The sequence below is a fragment of the Gopherus evgoodei genome, chromosome 4 (genome assembly GCF_007399415.2).
Source record: "Gopherus evgoodei ecotype Sinaloan lineage chromosome 4, rGopEvg1_v1.p, whole genome shotgun sequence".
NCBI lineage: Eukaryota > Metazoa > Chordata > Testudines > Testudinidae > Gopherus > Gopherus evgoodei.
The window spans coordinates 118,732,765-118,760,296 of record NC_044325.1 but is presented as its reverse complement, the minus strand read 5'-3'; the positions used below and the strand labels follow the sequence as shown (position 1 = coordinate 118,760,296).

At 45.5% G+C, this 27,532-nt stretch overlaps 1 protein-coding gene across 1 annotated transcript in view; it reads left to right on the top strand.

Moving 5' to 3' along the window:
• Positions 1–27,532, top strand: part of LOC115651191 (sodium/hydrogen exchanger 10-like) — a 354,344-nt gene that overhangs the window by 232,361 nt on the left and 94,451 nt on the right. Inside the window, 3 exon segments of the mRNA XM_030562150.1 lie at positions 4,485–4,643; positions 11,440–11,555; positions 19,954–20,052. Of these exon segments, the coding sequence (XP_030418010.1) occupies positions 4,485–4,643; positions 11,440–11,555; positions 19,954–20,052 (374 nt within the window).

Sequence of the window (27,532 nt, the reverse complement as noted above, 5' to 3'; positions counted from 1 at the left end):
AGGGCTGTTCTGGAGATCAGTTGTCCCTCAGACAGGATTGATTTGAAGTCTGCTCTTCTGTCCTCTGGGATGTATGAGGCAAATTCCAGAAGCTTATTATAATTATCAAAATCATAGCTGGCGAGGAGAGCAGAATAGTTTGCAATACTGAACTGTAGTGTAGAGGATGTATAAACCTTGCGGCCCAGGACATCAAGGCGTCTAAGGTCCTTGTCTTGTGGGGTTGGTCGATATTGTGACTGTTTAGTTCACTGTGTAACTGCATCAATGACAAGAGAGTTTGGTGGTGGATGAGAAAATAGGAAGTCTGCATCCTTTGCAGGAACGTAGTATTTACGTTCGATCTTCTTACAAGTTGGTACTAGAGAAGCTGGGGTTTGCCAGAGGGTGTCAGCTGGCTCCATGAGTGCTTCATTTATAGGGAGCGTGATTTTTGAGGGCACAGACGGTTGAAGAATTTTGAGGAGTTTGTGCTGATTCTCCTGAACCTCTTCTAAGGGGATATCCTGACTGACTGCAACTCTCCTGAAAACTTCTTGAAATTGTTTGCAGTCGTCCACGGACTGTGGAGGTGGAGGGAGGATGGCTTCATCTGAGGCTAATGGAGAGTTAGGGTTAGGCGAGTCAGGATATCGTGCATAGCTCCCAGACTCTGGAGGGGGGTCAGGCACCCTGGAAGTGGATGGAGCAGGAGATTGAGGCACCAAAGGAAGATGATTGGTAGGAGGATTCTGCCACGGGTACCACTGAGCCCAAGGCATGGGGTAGGAGAACCCAGGCATCGCCCACGGGGGGGCAACATAGGAAAACTGAGGCTGCTGGGCTTGAGCCGTGACCTGAGGTGGTAAAGGTGCCTGTGGAGGAGAAGCAGGAGGGGAGAACTCCGCTTGCTGCTGTAGCTCAAGGTCACCGTCGGTGAAAGCCAGCTCAGGTGGAGAAAGTGGCTGGTCAAGAAAGGAGTCCTCTGTGTCTAGGAGTGGAGAGTGAGGCTCAGGTGGCACTAGAAGGTCACTTTGAGTGAGAAGCTGTTGCTCCTGCTCTCTAGGCTGATCTAAGCCTGCTCTCTGCTCTGGTTCTTTAGTAGGAGAGAGTGGCAGAGAGTGTCCTGCTATGTTGAGCCTAGAGGTGCCCTGCAGGGGATCTGCTGCTGGTGCGCGGGCAGAAGAGTGGCTGGGTGCCGACCCTCTTCGTGGTGCCGAGGCTGATCGCGCTGTTGGCACTGCAGCTATTTTCGTCGCTGAGTCAGAGTGCGCTGGCGGCACCGCGGCCGCTTTTAGCGCTGAAATTGACCAGGCTGTAAGTGCCGCGGCCGTTCTGGGTGTCGGAGCTGAACGCGCTGCCGGCACCGCAGCCGGTGCCGGTGCCGAGGAGGAACGTGGTGCCGGTGCTGTAGCCTTCCTCAGTGCCGAAGAGGAGTGAGGTGTCGGTGCCGCAGTCGTTTGCGGCGCTGAGGGGACCGAGTCAGTAGGTGCCTTCCCCGCGTGGGAGGTCTGGTCCCTGCCTCTAAGCTCTGTCAGAGCGGTTCCTGAGGCATTAGGAGAGGCTGAAACAGCTGTCTTTCGGGCTGTCAGCACAGGGGGTAGGGATGTCGCCGGAGACCCCCTACCCTTGTTAGCGTCTCGCTTGTGAGACTGCTGAGCTTCGTGCCTCCGCTCCAGGGAGGGTGAAGCAACAGTCCCCACCGGTTCTGATCTGGCTGGGGAGCGTGTGGGAGCGGATTCTACCTTTCCCGTCTCTGACAGCGGCTGCAGGGATTTTTCCATCATGATGATCTTGAGGCGCAGATCCCTGTCACGACGAGCTCTTGACTTGAGGCTCGCACAATGGAGGCACTTCGCGGGGATGTGGGTGTCCCCGAGGCACTTCACACAATGAGAGTGGCCATCTGAGCGTGGCATGGAGTCCTGACAGGAGATTCATCTTTTGAAACCTGAAGGTCCTGGCATTATGAGTTAGAGAAGAGAGTCTCAATGGGAGACAAGCCTGAGGCGTTTTTTTGTTGTTTTTTTTAACAAAGTAACTAACTATGTAACTATACTAAAGGAAGGGAAACAACTGGGAAGTAATTAATAATTATTTCTATGTTCTTTGTTACTGTTTCCTATAGAGATCAGGGAAGAGAAAGTAGCACTGCCCCGTGTCCTGTCTTCAGCCAAGGACGGTTGAGAAGGAACTGAGGAGGGTGTTGGGCGCACACACTCAGGAAGATTCCAACTAGACAGGAGATACCATCTGGGTGTGTGCGCCCCAACCAGGCACTGCTACCGAAAATCTCGGATCAACAGTGCCAGGACGCACTGTCACCTAGAGTGGAGCACTCACAAGGACAGCACTCGAAGAAGAAACTTCCTTTCCGAGATAAAGTCCCTCAGGCAGGCTTGATCTGGGCATGGAGGAGGGGGAGACAGCTTGGAGCTGAGCAAGCATTACTTTCCCAGGCGTGAGAGAACTGTAGGGGTTGGGAAGCTCCTAAAGCCTGCGTGGGAGGGGTCTGGGCAGCATCTGGGCTTGAGGAGGCTGCTCATTTGCAGCTGGGGTTGGGGCTGCAGTGAAGCCCCTCTGGACAGGTAAAGAAGGGGGAGGGGGCGAGCTGTGGGCACCAGCCCAATTTTACTCATCAGACACAAGGGAGAACTTTTCTTAAAGGAGCCATGTCCTTTGGTTTGTCCCCCTGCCCGGCACTATGGGAGTCTGCAGCTGGTTTCTCCTGGCTGAAGGGGGAGCACAGGTCCTGGGGGAAACACCAGGGTGGGCTGAGACTGGCTGGCTCAGTCCTTGAGAAAGCCCCCAGCCCATACTCCCCCAGCAACCCCCTGGAGCCAGCTGAGAAGCTGCCCACCCATCTCCCCCCAGCCCCCTGCTGAGAGGTTGCCCACCCCACCGCAGCTAACCCAGAAGCTGCCCAGCCCTGGCGGTTATTCCCCCCTAGCCCAGCTCCCTCTACCCTGAAAATCAGAAGGACAAACCTCTGCCTGCAGTCTGGGTGCTTCAGCAGCCGCAGGGGAAATAGTGATAGGCGGGGATTTTGCGCCAAACAGTTGATTAGCTGCAGCCAACCAAAGAGCTGATGAGGGCTGATGCAGCATGCTAAATAGCTGATTGGCAGTTGCCAACAGCTGATCTCCCCAGGGGGTGCTAAGCAGCCTCCTCCTCTTCCTCTTTCCCCCTCCGAGCCTCCAGCTGGGGAGGAGGAGGAGCAGCCTTAGCAGCCTTCCCAGACAGAGCTCAGTCATGATTAGGTGGTGCCTGGGCACACCCGGCACACCCCATGCGCACGCCTATGCTCCTACCTCTCTGTCAGAGTTGGCTGGCAGGAAGGAACTGAGGGGGATGCTGTGTTGTAGGGTCTCTTGATACCGGTGCCATGAGCACACAACACCAGAGGGCACTAGAGCTGACCTGACAGGTACCACTGTAGAAAAAATTTCTGGCAATTGTGCTTGAGGTGCATTCACATCTAATGTGGAAAGGACATGTGCAACACATCTCAAAGAACAACAGTTATGGAAAGGTTCATAACCTTTTTTGGGGGTGGGTAGGGGTTGGGTTGGTTTTTTGGTTTTTTTTGGTAGTTTCACTGTTTTAACATTGATGGACTCACTGGCTGACTATCGGCGGGTAGCGATCGATTTATCAGGGATCGATATATCATGTCTCGTCTAGACGCAATATATCGATCCCCGAACGTGCTCCCGTCGACTCCGGAACTCCACCAGGGTGAGCAGCGGTAGCGGAGTCAACGGGGGGAACTGCGGCCGTTGATCCTGCGCCGTGAAGACGGGAGGTAAGTCGAAGTAAGATACGTCGACTTTAGCTACACTATTCTCATAGCTGAAGTTGCGTATCTTACATCGACACCCTCCCCTCCCCCAGTGTAGACCAGGCCCTAGAGTTGCTTGCTTGTAGATGTCAGATCTTAGATGTTTCATGTTGCTGAGTCAGGCCATAGACATTTTAACTATATGACAAAAATCCCAGTGCAACAATAATAAAAAATCGCAAAGCTAGCAAAAAGTTGGAATTGAAATCATGGGAGAACACCAGTTGTGCATTCATGCATATATACATACAGTCATGTAACATAGAGGAACAGTTCCCCATTGTTCAACAGTTCCTGTTCTACAGGCATATGCTTATACTTCCCTTTTATATATTGTTACTTAAAGCAAAAAGTATTTTTCTGCCAAAATTATAATTTTGGAGTTTGATTTTCATATGTAAACTTATCTGCCTCAAACATAGATGGGGAGGAAGGATGTCACAGTCTGTTTTTTTGCATCCTTCTTCACGGTAAGAGCAGATTTATAACTTTAGGTGAAGGATTTTTTCTTTATAAGTAACTAGGAAGTGACTATGACAAATGGAATTACACCAAGTAATTTTCCTTTTATTGATTTGTCAAGCATATTTAGTATTTCCCTTCAATGTGTTACCATTGAAACATATTTAAGCAGAAAACTTGGAACATTTCTTATTTGTTTTAGGTTTAATGCAGCGTGATTATCCAGATATTGTTACTTCTGTGAAAACCAAACAGGCAGTCCAAACTGTGCTAAACACAGCTACAGAAACTCTTAAAGTATTGATATCAAGTGGAGTTGTTGATAAAAATGAAGAAGCAAAATTACAAAAGGTAATAAAAGCATTTCAGAGTGTTCATGTATATATTAGCTGCTGAATGTATGCCTTTCCATCATGCCACCATTGTAAATGCATTGTCAGTAATTTGCCTGAGACCTCTACCTCCAAGGCTTTTAGTGTGATACCTCTCAGAAGCACAAAATTGGTTTGTTTGGGTGTTGTTTTTTGGTCTAAAAAACATGTTTAAAAGAGCTTTTAATGTGGAAATGACAAATTATCTAAACATAATCATCCAGCAGGATTCTTGCACTTGGGTCTCTGCCTCCCTGTCTGAGTCTGGTAGAACCCCCACAGTTCAAAGAATATTTTATTCCTGACATCAGTATTGGTAGGGTAAATGTGAACCAGTGCTCCCTACTGGCCATTGCCTCTCATGCCACATATAGTAGGAATAATTCCAGTAATTTCCTCCTTGGCTGTGGTGAGGGAAGGTGCTCCTGAATTTCTGTGACTTTAGCATTGTGTCAGCTTTTCATATATCCTTGCTTTATTTTCCCCATTGTCTGGTTGGTTCTATGGTTGTTTAAACAGTAAGCCCTCCATTTTCACTGCTTCAGTACAATTGTTATTTGAGGCTTCTCCAGCACTCTCTTTCCAGGAAATTCTGACCTGAACACAAGCCTGTCTTTGAAAGGTTTTTCTTGGCACTGCTTGTTTTGCTGTTCACTAAGATCCAGGCCTTCTTCCCTAAATTAGTAGAGAGTTCCAGATACTTGCATGGGACTTCATGAGAATCTGAGCGAAGAAGGCTGCAACTAGAACTCAGAAAAATAAGAAGAAATATCTGCTGCTGAGGTACTCCAGGACAGGAACTCTGTAAGAGGCAACCTATCTTCTTTGAGTGATGGTTCCTATGTTTATTCTACACGTGGGTACGTGTGCATGCCATGCACCTGAGTTCAGAAGTTTTTCCAAGCAGCATCTGTTGACCCACACATTCACAGTGTGTCTCCTCATGCTCCCAACCAAGTATATAAGGAGTGGTGCGGATTGATACCACTCCAGTTTTGTCTTACCACTGCATGGTCTGAGTCAGAATCCCTATTCCTTCTTTTCCATCAGTGACGCACATCAATGGTGCCTCTTGGTGAACAGCAGCATCTGCAAGTCCTTCCCACCCAAAACTAGAGAGACTCTTGAGCTCCAACTCTGCAAGTTCCTGATGGAAGAGGCAATGAGGCTCTGGAAGCACTCTGATCCTGGCCAGGGAGAGTCCCGCTGTACAATGGCCTCTTCTGACTGGTAGTGCCCTTCTCAGCACGAGCCATGGTGTGGAGATGCCGGTGTTACCCAGGGTTTTCAGAACCCAAAGCTGTGGTATCTTACTACCCCGGAGGGTAAGGCAAAGAAATAGTAGGATCCGTTGGTACTGCCAGTGACCTTGATACCAGGACACTTAGAGTGCCTGGCTACAAGTGTGGCTCCAGGTGCTCCATCAGTGCTGCCTCACCAGTATGCTCTGACTGCTGAACCGGTATGCTCTGACTGCTGAACTGGGACCTTCCGGAGTCTCAGTGGGCACCCGACAAGCCTAAGGATATACATAGAAGTTCATAACACCGGAGGAGGTGTTCCTGCCATACCTACATGTCTGCTCCTCTCGGGCCTGTCCATTCTTTGGATTGTCCCCGTACCTGAGGATGAATCATTGCTCTTGCTGCAGCAGAGGCCCCTTCCCCATCCATCAGACCAGTGACCTCTGGTAGCAATGGTCCCACCATTTCTGATGAAACCATCATCTGACTCAGAGGAGTCCCAGGACATAGCCCTAGCAAATATTGCCATGCAGGAGCCCAGACTGGCAGCCGAGGCACCCTTATCTGCCCAGCTATGACCCCCCCTAGTACCACTTTCCCTGGGATCCATCCTCTACCTCACATAGAAGCCTCAGGAACTATTCAAGGGACAGATGCATGGGAACGATGAGGTTCCCAGTAGCGTAGTTCCCTGTGGTGTGGTCTCAAGCTCTATACATCTCTATGCCTGTGTGGCCTTATTGGGGACCTCGGTTATCGCAAAGGAGACAAGATTGTCCACACATGCCTAAAACTCTTTCAGCCATGGCTACAGCTACGTAGGTGGCAACTAAATGTCTACCAGCTCAGGTCTACCCCAGTCATGAGGAAGAGGAAAAAGCACTTCTCCCAGTAGCCCCTGCAGGACCAGCCATCTTATCACTTTCGGATGAGGCGGTGGTGCCTCCCATGGCCCCACAATTGAATGTTTTAAAGGATTTTTATGACCTCCTGAAAAAAATAGCAGCAACTTGTGGATTTTTGCAGTCTACTTCTCTTCGTAGGTAGCCTGTCTAGAGTCTGCCTCCAGTCTACCTTTAGATAGGCTAAGCTTGACTATAAGTGATGGATCTGTTCCAATTGGTATGAGAGACTCCAGTTACAAGTATATCCATGTCTAGAAAGGTGGGCAGAAAATACCAAGTTCCACCCAGAAGTGAGACAGACCACCAAAAGAAAAGAAGCTGAAGAGATAAGATTTATTCTGCAGAAAACGCTATTTTTCTGCAAGCCTCCAATTTCTGCTAGCTAATTAGCAACCTCTGATGTAATTTCCGTATCTTTGAATAACTCTTGGTCTTCAATGACAAGTTGCTGTCAGACTCCTGTGAGGAGTACTCATCCTTGGTTGCTGCAGGCATTTGTTAGCTAAAACTGGCCTGCAAGCTGAATTAGATTCAGCAGATACTGCTTTTTGTTCCCTGGTCATGGCTTTGGTGATGCGCAGGTTATCATGGCTACAAGGATCCAGCTTCTCCAGAGAAATCCTCATGAGTTAAGGCATCCTGTGTAGGCCCAAGAGGAATTCCAGGAACTGTCCTTACAACAAAGTGGATATCCCTGCCAGTTGTAGTGACAAACCTGCCTCTCAGCTTGCTCTTGGACTTCTAACCCATGGCTGTGACTACTGGTTCCTGACTCTGGCTCTGATCTTCAGTGCTATTCCTGGCTTCTGACCATCACTCTCTGACCACTAGGCATGACAGTCACTGCTCCAACCAGTAAGTTGGACCACTCAAGCCCCGGTCATGACACCCAACATCCTGAGGTTCTCAACTTCCCAACCCAGGGCTGTACCTCTGGTGATAGACTTATTATCATCTATCAAGGAGAAGATCCTACACCTAGCCCTGAATTCCCTTCATCGCACAGCCTGGCTCTTGGATCGATGTTGAGTGTAAAATGACTCTGTTCCTTTCCTGTTCAAGACCACCTAGATAACAGCATAGGCGCCAACTTCATGGGTGCTTCGGGGCTGGAGCACTAATGGGGAAAAATTGGTGGGTGCTCTGCATCCACCGGCAGCCAAGCTCCCCGCCCCACCCACCTCACCTCACCTCTGCCTCCTCCCCTGAGCATGCCATGTCCCCACTTCTCCTCCCAGCACTTGCTGCTGCAAAAAAACATGGTGTAACAAGCTCTGGGAGGGAAGGAGGGAGGGGGGAGTGGGAACGCAGCGCACTCAGGGGAGGAGGTGGGGAAGAGGTGGGCCCGGCTTAGGGATTTGGGGAAGGGGTTGGAATAGGGGCAGGGAGGGGGTGGAGTTGAGGCAGGGACTCTGGGGAAGGGTTTGGAATGGGGGTGGGGCAGGATTGGAGTCAGGGCGGGGCCAGGGGCAGAGGTCAGTCGAGCACCCACTGACTCCAACAGAAGTCGGCACCTGCGGTTAATAGTGGGAAGGACTCTGAAACAACCTTACCAGGCAAAAGGGACAAGGTTTTCTCACTGATGTGATCAGAAATCCCTGAACCCTCAGGAAGTCTCAGTATTGACAATTTGAGGGCTTGGCTACACTGGAGAGTTGCAGCACTGGTGGTGGGTTTGCAGCGCTGCAACTTAGTAACTGTCCACACCTGTAAGGCACATCCAGCGCTGCAACTCCCTGGCTGCAGCGCTGGCTCTACATCTGGTCTGCTTGGGGTGTAACGATTGCCGCGCTGGTGATGCAGCGCTGCTCATCAAGTGTGGCCACCAAAAGTGCTGTTATTGACCTCCAGGGTATTAGGAGGTATCCCAGAATTCCTGTCCACAACAAACCGGAAGAATGGCTGAACTCCAAGCTCCCCAGAGCTCCTTATCTAAAAAACAAACACAGCTGCTGTTTGCTCCAGCGAGCCAGCGAAGGCAGGGGAATTGCTTTGGAATGTTCACAGCTGTTTGCTTGAGGAGAGAGGGGAGGGGGTAGTCCATGTAGAGCAGCTGCTTATGTGGTCTGAAGGCTATTTAGGAGTGCATAATTTGCATTTAGTGAATAAGAGAGGGGTGGGGGAAGGGGTCAAAACTTTTAAAATGATTTAAGGTAGGTGCTGTGTTTCTTCCAGTCCTTAGAACTTGCAAGGCAGGGAGCTGAGAACAGTGTCAGCTCCAAAAATCCACTCTCTCTGTCTCCCCCACACTCCCTGTCACACTCCACCCCACCCCCCTCTTTTGAAAAGCATGTTGCAGCCACTTGAACGCTGGGATAGCTGCCCACAATGCACCACTCCCAACAGCGCTGCAAATGCTGCAAATGTGGCCACACTGCAGCGCTGGTAGCTGTCAGTGTGGCCATACTGCAGCGCTTTCCCTACACAGCTGTATGAAGACAGCTGTAACTCCCAGCGCTGTACAACTGTAAGTGTAGCCATACCCCTAGACTACTTGTTAGAACTGAAACACTCTATCCTATCACTGAGCAAAGTAAAAGCACACATCACAGAAAACTCAGCACGTCATCTATGCATAGAGGGTCAATATCTTTTCTCACCCAACAGTCATAACATTTCTAAAGGGCCTAATAAGAGTGTTTCCATTTATCAAGGACCCCATCCCTCCATGCAATCTCAACCTGGTTCTCTCAGTGCTCATGGGCCATAGCTTTGAACTGATGGCTAAGAGTTCTTTTCCATACTTGTCACTGAAAATATCATTCTTGGTAGCAATTATCTTAGCAAGGAGGGTAAGAGAGATGTAAGCACTGGTGGCTGATCCTCCCTGTACATTTTTCAACCCAGACGATATTGTTAAGAACATATCTCAAGTTTTTATCAAAGGTCAAGGAATTCCATCTGAATCAACAAATCCGCTTACCCGTGTTCTTCCGTAGATCTCACTCTAATAAAACAAAGGCAGCTTTTCACACTTTGGATGTCAGAAGAACCCTGGCATTCTACCTCCAAAGAACAAAGCTCCAGATCTTCACCAAAACTCTTTGAGTATATCTACATTGCATTGTAAACCCGGGTCTGCCAGACCCGAGCTTGTGGACTCAGTATTTCCAAGCCTGCTTTTGAGCATCCACTCTATATTGTAAACCTAAGTTTACAATTGCTGGACCTGGGTCTCAGCTGTATGCATACTGCATTACACAACTACCTGACTTGAGTCTGCAGCTTGAGCTGTATCCACACTGAAAAATGACAAGGCTTTCACCTGAGTCAGAGTGGGATTAGGGTCTGATGCAGTCCCCTAACAGATTTGCTGACCCAAATCTGATGGGTTTTTGTGTGGATGGAAAGAGGGCTTGGGCTCAAACAGTGTAAACATATCATTTCTGGCTATTGTAGAGAGGATGAAAGGCAAAGCCATATCCTCCCAACTTTTATTGAATTGAATCAGACTGTGTGAAGACTTGCTATGAGGCTACAAAGAAGGACTCATCTACTGTCATTAAAGCTGACTCTATTGAGAGCTCAAGCAGCCTCCATAGCTGCACTAAATAATGTATGTATCCCAGTTATATGGAAGACAGTGACCTGAAGATCTAGTCATACATTCACTAAGCACTGTGTGCTTACCAAAGCCTCCGAGTCAGATGCCACATTTGGCTAGGCTGTGTTCCGCTCATTAATTTTTAACTCCAAGCTCCCATCTTCATTGTACTGGTCAACTACTTGGGAGTCACCAACACTGGAATGTTCATATGGAGAATCATTCAAAGGAGAATGAGAAATTATTTACCTTGTACTGTAACTCTAATTCTTTGAGATGCGTTGTCCAAATGCACACTCCACGACCTGCCCTCCATCCCTTCTGCCTCAGAGTTATCTGGGGAGGAAAACAAACAAACCTGGGATTCTGTGTTTGAGAGGAAATTGAAGACAGTTGGCTCACTCTCCTCTTTTATGCACTTGCTGAGGAGCACAAAAAGTTGCAGGGCCCATGCATACCAGACAGACATTTCTGGCCAAACTCAAGTGCAGAGAGTCACATGCACACTAATAGTAGAATGTGCGTGTGGGCAACATATCTTAAAAAACTCCTGTTACTGTACACAGTAAGTAACTTGTCAATATCTCCATTCTATAAATGGGGAAACAGAGGCATAGATCGGTGAAATGACTTGTCCAGGGTCACTCAGCAGAACAGTGGCAGAGCTGTATTATGATGTGCTTGGATGACTTAAGCCTTTGACCTTATCCAGTCCTTTCCCACTCCATCAGCCAGTCCACTTAAATGATGAAATGGTGGGAAATATCAGTTGTTAACCACCCAAGCCAAAGTAGGGCACCAGTTCTGAAAAGACGTAATTCAATGGAACTACTCATAGTGTGGAAAGTTAAGCATGTGTGGGAATCTTTCTAGTTTTGGGGTCTAAGTGTTGGTACTATAATAAAAGCAATTTAAGAAAGGGCAGAATAACATGGATGCTTATACAAGGTGAAAAAAATGTTTCCGAATGAAGAGGTTCAGTAAGGAATAATCCGTGCTTAAAGAGTTTATCTTCAGAACAAAGAGAAATTAATGCATGTAGTTTACGTGTGGGTTCTTTTTCCCCTTTTTCCCCTGTTTAGATGATTCTGCAAAAAAAAAAAAAACCTTGGCACTCTTCCATCTACTATTGCACCACCTACTGCAGAGGAGCTTTTACGCAGTATCAGTTGGTTAGAAAATGAAAAGAACCAAATTGAGTTCATCCAGGTAAGCTTTAGCTTGCTGACATGGTTCCAGATCCTTTATAATGTTCTGTTTTCAAAAGGCAAATATTATGGAGGTGCTTATATTGACTGTATAGTTATGGCTGTCTTGAGTTTGGTACTTAAAGAAGGGATTCAACCTCTGTTATGTACAAAGGATGCAGCATATCCTCCCCAAATTTACCACATTTATTCTTTGAATATTAAATTAATTTTCTGGTAATTTACAAGTAAATCTCTTAATTAGTTTGACTTAAAACATAATTTTAAAATGGGCCCTTTTAAGAAATTTAGCATTTGTGAGACCTTTCTTTGGGCCCAAATGATATTAATAATGGAATAAAACAGACTCTTTGAACTTTTCTTATATTTAATGCTATTGCAATGTCATGTATAACTGGAGAAATTAGGTACTAATTAAGCTAAATTATTAATAATCAGTCTATTGAACTGTTATGACTATAGACAGGGCCAGCTCAATAGTTCAGCTCATTCTTAAATGGAGACATAGCAACATCAGAGATAACCAATCATAGACTATCAGGCTTGGAAGGAACCTCAGGAGGTCATCTAGTCCAACCCCCTGCTCAAAGCAGGACCAGTCCCCAACTAAATCATCCCAGCCAGGGCTTTGTCAAGCCTGACCTTAAAAACCTCTAAGGAAGGAGATTCCACCACCTCCCTAGGTAACCCATTCCAGTCCTTCACCACCCTCCCAGTGAAAATTTTTTTCCTAATATCCAACCTAAACCTCCCCTATTGCAACTTGAGACCATTACTCCTTGTTCTGTCATCTGCTACCACTGAGAACAGTCTAGATCCATCCTCTTTGGTACCTCCTTTCATAGACTCATAGACTCTAGGACTGGAAGGGACCTCGAGAGGTCATCGAGTCCAGTCCCCTGCCCTCATGGCAGGACCAAATACTGTCTAGACCATCCCTAATAGACATTTATCTAACCTACTCTTAAATATCTCCAGCGATGGAGATTCCACAACTTCCCTAGGCAATCTATTCCAGTGTTTAACTACCCTGACAGTTAGAAACTTTTTCCTAATGTCCAACCTAAATCTCCCTTGTTGCAGTTTAAGCCCATTGCTTCTTGTTCTATCATTGGAGGCTAAGGTGAACAAGTTTTCTCCCTCCTCCTGATGACACCCTTTTAGATACCTGAAAACTGCTATCATGTCCCCTCTCAGTCTTCTCTTTCCAAACTAAACAAACCCAATTCCTTCAGCCTTCCTTCATAGGTCATGTTCTCAAGACCTTTAATCATTCTTGTGCTCTTCTCTGGACCCTCTCCAATTTCTCCACATCTTCTTGAAATGCGGTGCCCAGAACTGGACACAATACTCCAGTTGAGGCCTAACCAGCGCAGAGTAAAGCGGAAGAATGACTTCTCGTGTCTTGTTTACAACACACCTGTTAATGCATCCCAGAATCACGTTTGCTTTTTTTGCAACAGTATCACACTGTTGACTCATATTAAGCTTGTGGTCCACTATGACCCCTAGATCTCTTCTGCCATACTCCTTCCTAGACAGTCTCTTCCCATTCTGTATGTGTGAAACTGATTGTTCCTTCCTAAGTGGAGCACTTTGCATTTATCTTTATTGAACTTCATCCTGTTTACCTCAGACCATTTCTCCAACTTGTCCAGATCATTTTGAATTTTGACCCTGTCCTCCAAAGCAGTTGCAATCCCTCCCAGTTTGGTATCGTCCGCAAACTTAATAAGCGTACTTTCTATGCCAACATCTAAATCGTTGATGAAGATATTGAACAGAACCGGTCCCAAAACAGACCCCTGCGGAATCCCACTTGTTATACCTTTCCAGCAGGATTGGGAGCCATTAACAATTACTCTCTGAGTACGGTTATCCAGCCAGTTATGCACCCACCTTATAGTAGCCCCATCTAAATTGTACTTTCCTAGCTTATCTATAAGAATATCATGCGAGACTGTATCAAATGCAGTCTTTCAGGTAGTTGAAAGCAGTTTTCAAATCCCCCCCCATTCTTCTCTTTTGCAGACTAAACAATCCCATTTCCCTCAGCCTCTGCTCATAAGTCCTGTGCTTCAGCCCCTTAATCATTTTTGTTGCTCTCCACTGGACTCTGATTATGTCCCTCGATCTGCTGGCAATGCCTGTACTTATACAGCCCAAAATGCCGTTAGCCTTCTTGGCAACCAGGTCCCACTGTTGACTCATATCCAGCTTCTCATCCACTGTAACCCCTAGGTCTTTTTCTGCAGAACTACTGCCTAGCCATTAGGTCCATAATCTGTAGCAGTACATGGGATTCTTCTGTCCTAAGTGCAGGACTCTGCACTTGTCCTTGTTAAACCTCATCAGATTTCTTTTGGCCCAATCCTCTAATTTGTCTAGGTCCCTTTGAGGCCTCATAACACTCCCTCTTTGACCATTTCACATGCTGCAGTTCTATTGGTTGAAATGAGTCAGTGGCATGAGAAGAACTATCTACTTGTGTCAGGAGACGTGGCAACTAGATTGTCTCCTGCTGTCACTGCTCTTAAAAGTTCCATAGTCACATATTAGTTCCTTTGTTTTAGCCTCTGTTGGGAAAGTTGAACACCTTCTGTGAAACATGGGGACATCATATGGGGCATATGTGTGGCTCCTCCCATGCCTAGCACAGCACCACTTCCCCTCCAATTTGACATACATCCCTGCTGACCTTTCCCAGTCCCTTCACATCCCTTCTCACTGCCTCTCCAAAGATATGGCTGCTTCCCTTTTCCTCTGGCTCTGCATGGTGCTCCTTTCTGGTACTGGTGGTGTCGAAGGCGGATGTTAGGGAAACTGGTGCTATGTAATAATATTAGGTGAAGGTTTGGCATAGGGAGAGCCAATATCTCTACTTTGTAAGGAGTGACCCTGCACTCCTGCCTCAGTTTTAGTGTAAAAAAAAGTTACAAAAATGTTCTTTGAGTGTCTTCTGCATATCCCCACTCTTTGAACTTGCACTGACAAGTGCAGCAGCATCCTTTAGAACTATCAGATCAAAGAGGCTTAACTGACAAGACCTCTTGTAATAGAAGGACCTGAAGTCAATTTTTTGTCTCTTTGCGGGCCTGAGAAGTGAATTCTACAGGTAGCACAATGTGCCGGGTATGACAGATTCGGTCACAGAAACCCCGTTAGGACTGCCACTTGGTGCGCTGAGTCTACCTCTAAGTCCATTTTCTCTGGCAGCTTGGGACTTCAGTACCCTGTCTTGTTGAGCCAGACATGCTAGCCTGCTACAAACACAGACCCAGATCTGAACCACATCCTCCAAAAGCTCCAGACTTAACTGAAGATGGCCTAGAAAGTGCTCCTGTCTCTAGCACCCAGATACCCAGTTCCCAATGGGATCCAAACCCCAAATAAATCAGTTTTACTCTGTATAAAGCTTATACATGGTAAACTCATAAATTGTTCACTTTCTGTAACACTTATAGAGAGATATGCACAGCTGTTTTCTCTCCCAGATATTAATTACTTGTTCTGGGGTAATTAATAAGCAAAAAGTGATTTTATTAAATATAAAAAGTAGGATTTAAGTGGTTCCAAGTAATAACAGACAGAACAAAGTAAATTACGAAGCAAAATAAAACTAAAACACGCAAGTCTAAACCTAATACAGTAGGAAACTAAATGTAGGTAAATCTCACCCTCAGAGATGATCCAATAAGCTTCTTTCACAGACTAGATTCCTTCCTAGTCTGGGTCCAGCAATCACTCACACCCCCGTAGTCACTATCCTTTGTTCCAGTTTCTTTCAAGCATCTCTTTGTGGTGGAGAGGCTATTGTCTGAGCCAGCTGGGCCTTTTATATTCTCTCTCAAGTGGGCGGAAACCCCTTTGTTCTCTTGTGAAAAATCACAACAACAAGATGGAGTCTGTAGCCGCCTGGGCAAGTCACATGTCTATGGATGATTCAGCTTCTTGCAGGCCGACGCCATTGTTTACATGTTAGTTTGAACATTCCCAGGAAAGCTCAGATGTGGACTGATGTCTCCCAAAGTCCATTGCCAGTTAAGTGTTTCTTGATTGGACACTTACTGAGAATAAGCTTTTCTCAAGAAGCTGACCAAATGCTTCACTGAGTCTACTTAGAATCAAACAAGGACATAGCCAATATTCATAACTTCAAATACAAAAATAATACACACATACAGACAGTATAATCATACCCAACAAACTACAACCTTTCCATAGTCACCCCACTTGGCCTCCTCTGTTCAAGAACTGGTGCAACCATAGGACCCTGGTAGCAACAATGATCTATACAGTCAACGTTTATGTCAATAATGATACACTGGAGATTGATTCCTCCCCTAAGCACTTCAGACAATGAACCTATGCATCAGATGGCAGGAAGACTGCTAGGAGATCTGGAGAGTTTCATTTTCTTTCACTGCTGTGGTTGGAAGAAACTGAGGTGACAATAGGCATTAAGCCCTTTTTACATCCACACTAACTCTCATTTGTCCTGCTTTGCTTCACCTTTTCTTGGGAAAAATTTTCAAACATGAATGCATGGAACTTGCACCACCAGTCTATTGTATTTGCACATATAAATGAGAACTAACTTATAAAATAGGTAGTTGTATGTTGAACTGCCTGTTATTATGGCAATTATCCAGTCTATCCAAATTGCAGGAAATTGTGGTGTGCTTGCATTTTTCCAGGCACACTTACTGCATGTATGTTTCAAAATGTGATCTCTCAAATTAATCTTGTAGGCAGGTATATTCAATACATTGTAATGAAGATTCAAACTTTTCAGACTGATGCTATAGAAAAAGCAACTATTATAGCCTATCCTCAGCGGTGCATAGGAGAAATAATTATTGTTCTTAGAGTGACTGGCCACATGGACTCCACTCTTGGTACTCATACACCCCCATCTGAAAAATCAAATTATTTTGGCCAGTAGTGTCCATTGGGGCTGCGATTGCATCCTAAGTGCCTTTGTAACCAAGGACATAAAGGGGAAAGCAAGCCCAGTTGTACCTCATTTCCTTCTTACCACCCATGGCAGCAAAACTGAACCTCAGCATTCTCCATCTGCACCTTTGTGTACTGTGTGCTACAATTAGTATTAGTTAGTCTTTTGAATAGCTAGTTAGTTGCTAGTTAGATAGTAGTGTATATTAGTGTTTTTACCCATTGGCACGACTGTTCCCCCCCAAAAAAAATTATAGTCAGATATTTAGATTTACACTAGACCCCACACCTTTCCTTCCCCATTCAGGGGCTTTAGCAAAATGGCAGAACTGAAATCCCCTGTATTCAAAGCCTGCTCTCTTGTGAAGCTTTAGTAAATGTCACTTAATGACAGAAACCCTGTTGGTCCCCCTTTTTTGTCTAGGAGAGGGATAAATTCCTGAGAAATATTCCATATGTTGCTCCTTCTCTAAGTGAACTCAGAAAGCTAGAGAAGCCCACCTAAAATTATTCCTCCTGGAGCACTTAATGCAAGTTTCCTCAGACACTGGAAGGAAGGACACAGCTAAAGCTCAGGCTTCCGGTCAGTCCCTCTCCATGAGCACTCTGGTGAGCTGACATTCCGCCTGAGCTCTTGGGCTATACTCACCAAGAGGCCCCCATCATCTGTCTTCATTTTGGCATCACTTACCTCTGATAGAGACAGAAAGGAGCACTGCTCCAGCCTTGAGCAGAGGCGTAGGACACCTCCTCTGGTACATGCCAAGTCAAGACACAAATCATCAAACATCCCATTTATCTTGGACTACACTATCAAAGCACCAACAGCACAGAAAGATTTCCTCTGGTGCCCAGTACCAACTATCAAGAGAGCACCAGTGGTATCACTAAGTCTGCTCACCACTGTCTCTCAGCACTAACTTCAGTACCTAGCACCTCCAAGAGAACTGATACAAAGTACCAAGTCCCTTCACCCTTCAGGGTCATAATCATGGACCAGGAGAAGTTGAAGTGGCAGGAACCTCCCAAATCTACACCCACGGAGAAAGACCTGAACAATACCTATCTCTTCAAGTGGAAATTATTTTCATTTGCCAGCCTTCAAATGCACATGGCTAACTACGAAAACCTTCTCTCCAAACAGAACTACCTGAATTGGTATAAACTGTCTCAATTTGTGGTAATCACTCAAAGAAATAATGTTTACCTACCTTATAGTAAATGTGGCTCTTTGAAATGTGTTGGTCACATGGATTCCACAACCCATCCTCTTCCTCCCCCACTACTACAAAGTCCTTCTCTTCTGGTATACTGTATTGTTGAAGGAACTGAGTGGGGCCCATTATGCACTTGAGTATGGGGTGAAAGGACATCTAGCAGGCATGGCCCCAGCCCAATACTACTGGCCAAAAGAATCCAACCTTGCACACATAGAGGGCATGTACACCAAGAATGGAATTCACATGGGCAACACATCTTGAAGAATTACATTTACTGTAAGGTAAAGAACCATTTTTTGCTGAACAAGTGCACTGAAAATAAACAGCTCTAATTTTAACCCACAGAACACTGGCATTATGTTCTCATCTAGTTCAGCAGGTCTTAAATTTGTTGGACGTTTGTGGGAAGCTGGCAAGTCACAAGTTAGTGCTTCTCCTCATTTCCAGCTACTCCTACAAATGTCCACATATTGCATTAAAGACAGCTAAAATACCTAAATACTGTCTTACTTCAGCTTACTTTTCCATATAAACAAATGCTTTAGTTGCCACAGGGGTTTTATATGATTGTGAATAAGTAGGAAATGTGTCCATGAGACAATCATTCTATTAAGGTGTGTCCACATTGAAAATTTTCTGAACCCCTGTCCCAGAGCGATTCTCCAAAGTCAACCCTCCTATTGTGCCCTGTTTCCCACTTCTGCCTATGCCTCACCTCTTCCTTGTGTTGAGAACCAATACAGAGGAAAGACATAGGATTTGGAGAATCTGATATGGTACTCAGCATCCACGAAGGTAACAATGAGATGTGTCAGCAGTATGGGGTGGCTGGCTTTCTGGAAAGGGGGAAGGATTTTCCAGTGCTCATTGTAGGGTCAGGAGAGGATGAGGAAGTTGGAAGAGACATAGTAGAGCAAGAAGAGGGAAGTAATGCTCTTGCTATTAAAGGAAGGGGATGGAAGCTAGTTATATTTGAGTTCTCACAATTTAAAACCCTTTCAAGGATATAGCAGTTCCCAGCTTAGAACTCTCAGGACAAGATACTTCTCATGGTTAAAATGGAAACTTTCATGACGGTCTCTTTTGGTACACATTTTTTTTATTTTTACTTATAAAGAGTGCAGATTACAGCGACTGCTTCTGAGCTAAGTATGCCAGAAAAGTGCCAAACAAAATTTCCCTTCCCCCCTGCATACCAACAACACACATTCGGCATTCATAAGGATTGTCTAAAAATTATAAACTCTGATGAAAATGTAAAAGATAGGGTGATCGTACCACCTGAGTTAACCAGGACAGTCATGAAGCCCCAGTGTCCCAAGAATTTCTTTCAGGGCACCTGAAGTGTTCCAGTTTTTCATTTCATCAAGCAAACCATTTGTTCGTTTATTTATAAGTTCAAAATGTTCAAATGTTATAACAAATACAATTTGTTCTATGTTTACCAGGAATTTAGTTTAGTGGAATAATGTCTGTTCAGTATAAAGAACAGGATTTGGAATGAAAAGTGGAATGAATGTAGATGCTACCAAAGCTATTTTTTGTCAGTGACATTTGTTCAAGGTTTCAGAATAAACTCATTCAGATCTCTAATTTGCTTGGAAAAAAATCCTCCACTCTGAAAAATACGCACAAGTTGCTATTGCATTGGAAACTGGCAATAACAACACCATCATGCATTTTAAACAAAAATGTACTTTTTACTTTAGTATGAGTATCCTGTGACCGTAAAAAAATAACCATATAAAAGTAACTTGATTTTTGACTTTGAAAATAGGGTTCTCTTAATGAGAGATCTGTTACACTTCAAGTGTTCTCTTTATGCCTTATATAACCCACTAGTAACATAAAAACATAATTAAAAAGATAAGTGTTGATTTTTTTGGTGGTTTCTATGTTTAATATAAAATTATTTTAGAATATAACTACCATCTTCCTTTAAATAATCACGATCAATATTTGTCATGTTTTGGCCTCTGTCATTACTTTCCTGAAGGGAAGTTGCAATTTAATGACAATAAATGTTAGTGCAGTATTGGTCCACATTGTTTGTTTTGTGATTGTTTAGGGGGAAAAAACTCTACTCTGAAACATTCTAATAAAATCTAAAAATCCATCATTACTATTATATTTGTTGTTTTGTCATTGAATGCTCAGAAGTGTGGTAGGTGCTATACTTTCTGTACTGTTTTGTTTAAGCTTACAGTGACTTGTGGTTTTCAGAAAAGAGCAAGGCTCCTTTGTTATGACTATGGAGACATTATATGTGAGGAATGTGAAATGCCACAAGGAATCCACCTAATTATTTCTGGAATGACAAAGGTAAGTTTTATGTTTACTGCTCAAAATGTATTGTGAAATTTCCAGTTGGTAGCCTCAAGGGAAATAAAATGCTGGAGATATCCTTTTAAACTCTTATCTGAAAATTTTTGAAGTTTGCCTTAATTAAATTGTCTTCCTAGATCTTGGAATTGTGTACTCGCCACCTGAATTCTGGAATAATTAATAGCAATTTGTCTTATTGAGGCTGTGCATTTCAATACATGCTCAATGATGTGGAAAAGTTATAAAAATGCAATAGGTTCTACATGCTAAATTCCTATTTTTTTCCGTCTGCCAACAAATTTACACCTGCTGTCTTGTTTATTATTCCTTTCAGAAGTCAGGGTTTTTCTGCTTACTTAGGAGTTAGTACTAACTGTTCTTGGGAAAGGAGCACTCTTCCAAGGGGTATATAGCTTGTGCCACCTTTTCACCTGAGGGTTGAGGAGCTCCCCTACTGCTGAGGTCTTCAAATCTGACCAAATGAGCAGTCTTTAAATGCTCTCTAGAATTTCCTTAGCCTCTAAACAGTGTATTTAAAAATCATAATGTGTTTTTTAATCAATTTATAACAGTGTGTCCTTAAAAGGGCTATATCCTTTAGTATGTCCTTATGATATCCTGTCATCTCCACTTCCTTTTTCAGGGAATCTTCTCATGAGAATTTACTGAGGCAGAAGTTGCCTTCACAAGGTTTGCAAATAAAAGAACATGTTCCATCCTCTCATAAGATCAGGGAGTTTTGTCCTAGGTATTTGCTCATGCAAAGAAATGTTGGGGACTTTTGCAGATACTTGATCCTAAGACGGGGGGGCAAACTACAGCCCATGGGCCGGATCTGGCCACCAGCCATTTTAATCTGGCCCTCGAGCTCCTCGTTGGGGAGTGGGGTCTGGAACTTGCCCCACTTCTGGTGCTCCAGCCAGACAACAGTGTCAGGGGCTGCTCTGCATGGCTCCTGGAAGCAGCGGCATCTTCCCTCTCTGGCTCCTACGCTTAGAGGCAGCCAGAGGGCTCGAGTCTGCACGGCTGCCCCCACCCCAAGTGCCACCGCCACAGCTCCCATTGGCTGGACTGACAGCCAATGGAAGCTGCAGGGGTGGTGCCTGAGGATGGGCAGCTCACAGCAGAACCACCTGGCCGTGCCTTCCATGTAGGAGCCAGAGAGAGGTCATGCCGCTGCTTCCAGGAGCTGCTTGAGGTAAGCACTGCCCAAGCCTGCACCCCCGAGCCACCTCCCCAACTCCCTGCCCAACCCTGATCTCCCTCCCACCCTCCAAATCTCCTTGCATCCCAATCCCTCATCACCAGCCCCACCACCAAAGCCTGCACCCCCAGCCAGAGCCCTCACCCCACCATTCCCGCACCCCCTACCCCAGCCCTGATCCCCCTCCCACCCTCTGATCCCTGGGTCCCAGCCAAGAGCACCCTCCTACAACCCCAGAATCTGCACCTTCCAGCCGGAGCCCTCATCCCCCTACCCCACACTCTACCCCCCAGCTCAGAGCACCCTCCAGCACCCTGAACTCATTTCTGGTCCCACCTCAGAACCCGCACCTCCAACCAGAACCCTCACCCCCTCCCACACCCCAACCCAGTTTTGTGAGCATTCATGGCTCGCCATACAATTTCTATACCGAGATGTGGCCCTCGCGCCAAAAAGTTTGCACATCCCTGATCTAAGAAGTCTCAGCAGGTTCCTTAAACAATACATTAATAAAAGTTATTCCTATATGGTGACCCTTCGATATCAAGCCTATAAGCTTCCTCAGGATTCACTTTCAGGATACCTTTCCTCTCAACCTAATAAAGGAATCTCATAGGAAATATTTTAGATTTTATTAGTGTAATGATCAGTGCAGTTGCTCTTTAGTTTTACAATCATAGAAATGTAGGACTCAAAGGGACCTCGAATCATTTAGCATCCCCTTGCACTCGAGTGCCTTCCCACAGCAAGTCCGCCTGGCAGGGCTCCTGGGGAAGCCAGAGGGCTCTGCACCCCAGCTCTGCAGTCAGCAGTGATTCTCAGCCAGCATTTAGAACAGAACAGTTTATTAGTAGACAGGAACACAGCATAGAACAGAGCTTGTTAGCACAGAAAGCAGTGACTTTCAGCCAAATCTATCTTGGAGAGTGCTGGGCCAGAAGCCCAGGACTCCCCCTCTTCCAGTCCCTCCAAGCAGACTGCCAGCTTCCAGCGACTCGACCTCAGATATCCCCGTTGCTCCTCCTCCTTGTCTTTGTTTCACTTCCCGGGCAAAGAGTCACCTGGTCGTCACCTGGTTGCATCCCCCTTCTGGGTCTCAGGTTACGAAGAGCACCAGTCATAGCACAGGTGCAGGCAAATGGAGCAGCCTCACCTGCCCCCAGAGGTCTCAGCCAAAGTCACACACCACTATTCCCACCACTGAGGTATTGGTGCAGCACATAGGGAAACGGAGACATACACAGTATTCATGCAAAACAGTGAAACTCACGTACAACACAAGGGAAAATCCCCATTTATCACAGTGAAATAGTATAAAAAACCTTACTAAATTTTAGATATATCACATCTACTGCTTCTCCCCTATCCAGAAGGCTTGTTACCCTGTCAAAGAAGAATATTAGGTTGGTTTGACATAATTTGTTCTTGACAAATCCATGTTGATTGTTACTTATCACCTTATTATACTGTAGGTCCTTACAATTTGATTAGTTACTTCATTATGTTTCTGGGTACTGAAGTTAAGCTGATGGGTCTGTAATTCCCTGGGTTGTCCTTTCTCCATTTTATAGATAGATAGGTACTATATTTGCCCTTTCCAGTCCTCTGGGATAGAATCATAGAAGATTAGAGTTGGAAGAAACCTCAGGAGGTCATCTAGTTCAACCCCCTGCTCAAAGCAGTACCAACTCCAACTAAATCTCTCCCATTCTCCATGAGTTCTCAAAGATAATCACTAATGGCTCAGAAATCTTTTCAGACAGTTCTCTGAGTATTTTAGGATGTATTTTGTCAGGCCCTGCCAATTTGAAGGTATCTAACTTGTCTAAGGTCTTGTCTTCAAGTACAACTACAGTGGAGCAGCTGCACCAGTGCAGCTGCTCCACTGTAGTATTTTAGTGAAGACATTACTACTAATCAACTTCCCTGAGAGGCAGTAACTAAGTCAACAGGAGACGCTCTCCCATCGACATAGCACAATCTACCTGGACAGTTAAGTCTGTATAACTATGTTGCTCAGAGATGTTGATTTTTCACAGGCCTGGTCTACACTACGCATTTAAACCAATTTTATCAGCATTAAACTGAATTTTAACGCTGTACCTGTCCACACAACGAAGCCCTTTATATCGATATAAAGGGCTCTTTAATCGGTTCTGTACTCCTCCCCAACGAGAGGAGAAGCGCTAAAATCGGTATTACCATATCGGATTAGGGTTAATGTGGCGGCAAATCGATGGTATTGGCCTCTGGGCGGTATCCCACAGTGCTCCACGTGACCGCTCTGGACAGCAATCTGAACTCGGATGCAATGGCCAAGTAGACAGGAAAAGCCCCGTGAACTTTTGAATTTCATTTCCTGTTTGCCCAGCATGGAGCTCTGATCAGCACGGGTGGCGGTGCAGTCCCAAATCCAAAAAGAGCTCCAGCATGGACCGTACGGGAGATACTGGATCTGATCGCTGTATGGGGAGAGAAATCTGTTCTATCAGAGCTCCGTTACAGAAGACAAAATGCCAAAGCATTTGAAAAATATCTTGAGGCTATGATACAGAGTCCACAGCACAGTGCTGCCTAACATGTGTAACGGAAAGCCAAAGAATCAAATGGATGCTCATGGAGGGAGGGAGGGGGTACTGAGGACTCCAGCTATCCCACAGTCCCCCCAGTCTCCGAAAATCATTTGCATTCTTGGCTGAGCTCCCAATGCCTGTAGGGTCAAACACATTGTCCAGGGTGGTTCAGGGTCTATCTCGTCAATTTACCACCCCATCCATGATAGAAAAGGGGAAAAAATCGTTTCTTGACTTTTTTTATGTCACCCTATGTATACTGCATGCTGCTGGTAGACACGGTGCTGCAGCAGTAAACAGTAGCATCTTCTCTCCACCTCTCCCCAGTGGCAAACAGTACAGTGCAGAAGGACTGATAGCTGTCCTTGTCATGAGCCTGTGAGTGCTCCTGGCTGGCCTCAGGTGAGGCCGGCCGGGGGCACCTGGGTAAAAATAGGAATGATTCCCAGTCATTCCCAGTAGATGGTACAGAATGGCTGGTAACATGTCCTCATCATAGCAATGGGGCTGAGCTCCATCAGCCCCCTCCTTTCATGTGTAAAGAAAGATTCTGTACTGCCTGGACTATCACAGCAGCGGGATGCTGGGCTCCTCTCCTGCACACCGCTTAATGTCCTGCCTGGATTATCATAGCAGCTGGAGGCTGCCTCCTCCTCATTTTATCTCACTAAGAAGTCAGTGTTTCTTATTCCTGCATTCTTATTACTTCATCACACAAATGGGGGGGACACTGCCACGGTAGCCCATGAAGGTTTGAGGAGGAGGGAAGCAACGGGTGAGGTTGTTGCAGGGACACCCCCTAGAATAGCATGCAGCTCATCATTTCTGCAGGATCTGACACAGAGCGGCCTGTGCTCTCTGGTTCTCTGATACACTATTTCTCTAGTACACTTGCCCCATATTCTAGGCAGGAAGACTCTATTTTTAGATACCATAAAGGAGAGATTGACTCATGAGAATCATTCCTATTTTTGTCTTTGTACCCCCAGCCGACCTCAGCCCAGGGGCACCCATGACAACAGTAGACGGTACAGAACAACAGATAACCATCATCTCATTGCCAATTACAATGGCACAGCAGATGGTACAGAACAAACTGATACCATCTCTGCTGTCATGCAAAGGCAAATGAATCCTGCTGGTGTAGCGCTGCAGTATCGCCTCTGTGAGCGACATCCAGTACACATACGGTGACAGTAAAAAGCTGACAGGCTCCATGGTTGCTGTGCTATGGCGTCTGCCAGGGCAATTCAGGGAAAAAGGGCGCTAAATGATTGTCTGCCATTGCTTTCCCGGAGGAAGAATGACTGACGACATTTACCCAGAACCACCCGCGACAATGGTTTTTGCCCCATCAGGCACTGGGATCTCAACCCAGAATTCCAAGGGGTGGGGGAGACTGCGGGGACTATGGGATAGCTACGGAATAGCTACCCACAGAGCAACGCTCCAGAAATCGACGCTAGCCTCGGACCATGGATGCACACCACCGAATTAATGTGCTTAGTGTGGCCGCGTGCACTTGACTTATACAATCTGTTTTACAAAACCGGGTTATGTAAATCGGAATAATCCCATAGTGTAACCCCCCCCCCCACACACACACACACACCCTCGAGCAATATAGTTATTCCGATATAGGTCTGTAGTGTAGACCTGGCCTAAGTAATTCTTAACTTGTTTTTTCCCTAGTTTAGCCTCAGACCCTACCACATTTACACTGATGTTCAGTGTGTTGTTCAGTCACTGCTAACCTTTTTGGTGAAAACTGAAACAAATAAGGCATTTACCACTTCAGCCATTGCTGCATTTTTTGTTATTTGTGTTTCCCTTCTCATTTGAGTAATGGGTCTACTCTGTCCATGGTCTTTCTCTTGCTCCTAATGTATTTGTAAAATGTTTTCTTGTTGCCCGTTATGTTCCCTAGCTAATTTAATCTCATGTTGTGCCTTGGTTTACTGGACATACTCCAGTCTTTCTCACGGGGAAAGATTGCCTTACCAGTGAATGAAGTGATTATGGATCCAGCAAAAGAGATGTGGTAAACACCAGCCATAATGACCCCAACGTCCCATAAAGTGGACAAAATACCAAGTTCCACCTAAAAGGGCTGAATTCTTCTATACCATCTGGTGCCCTTCTCATTCACGGTGATGGTAGTTTGAAGGAGTGTACTACCTCTTTAAGGAACAGTCTGGAACCTACACCTGGGATAGCAGGGAGGTAACCAAGAAGACCATGTCTCACTTTAGGGCTGGGCAATATAAACAGGAAGAGGAAACTGAGCAGAGAGAAGAAAGTTGAAGCGATGCAGGCTGACTGTGGGTGGTTGTTTTCCCTCAGGCTAAAAGAGGAACAGCTTAACCAGAGGCTTGTTTGTGAACTTTAAGTTGGGAGCTCAACCAGGGTTCTGAGGTGAGGAACTTTATGAACTGCTAATTTAAATTTACTGAAGTCTTTCTCAAAGAGGACATGCTGTTTTGTTAGCATGGGTGGGCTTCTCCCCCTTCTTCCTCAGGCTGTATAAATTAACTTATTTCCACTCCATCCAGGGAAAAATTAAGGTAGGGCACATCTGCAGCACCACATTGGGCCACATGGCAGCCAATAAGAAATCCTGCCAGAATACATAAGCATCATGGTACAGAGATTTAAAGAGACTAATTTATTTGGTTGAAAAATTTACTCATCGGCAAGCCTACAATTCAGGGTCACCAATTACCAGGCCTTGACAGCCCAAAATGATTTTCAGGAGCTACAAGAAAATCTAGTCTTTGTGGACAAGGCTCCTGAGAGACTTGAAAGAAGAGCCTGGGTCTTTGTTCTAAAGGTGGCTAAAGCAAGACTCCAGGCAGTTCTAATGCAGCAGACCAAATTGATGGCAACAGCAGTCATAATAAGACACTCGTTGTTTCAGGGGGTCAGACTTTCCCCATGAGATGTTAGTGCCAGTGGAAAGACTTCCCTTTTGAAGGGGCAGAGCTGGTCTGCTTGAAGTCTGAGAGACCTTTCATACTTTGAAGATTCATGAGCTACCCTGCATTCTCTTGGGATCTACACACTGACCCCTAAAAGGAAGCACATGAAACCGCCTATGTACCACAACAATTAACTCTTCATCCACCAATGGCCTTTTGAGCATCCCAGAAAGAGACAGTGGTTCCAGAGGCAGCAGATAACCTGCAGCCCCATCTGACTTCACGTAGCTGTTGCTTCCTAGAATCATCCCTTTTGACAGGACCTTTGAGAGGTTGAAACTGACCCCAGACTCTCATTCCCCCTTTTGGGGAATTGCTTAGCCCTTTTCTGCTACCCTTTTCAGTCACCACAGACAAATGGGTTTTGAACAGTGTACATTGAGATATTTTGCCTTCATGTGATTGTGCACATATATATTCCATTGTAGGCATATGTGTGCCCAATGCACTCGAGTCAGAGACTTTTGCCGGCAGTACCATTAGGCAGCTTATGCACTCCTGCTTTCCTTATGCTCTCAGGTGTGGGCATAAAAGAAGTGCATTTGTTGCCTCCTTTTAGTTTCTTCTCACCGTCTGTGCCCTGAGTTGGAGTGCCCCGTAGCATTTGCTTCGGTTAGTCAGCATCTTAAAATTTTTTGTATATATAGTTATAGTTGTATTTAGTAGTAGTCAGTAAGCTAATTAGTTATACTTTTAGTAGTTACCTGGAGGATTTTATTATG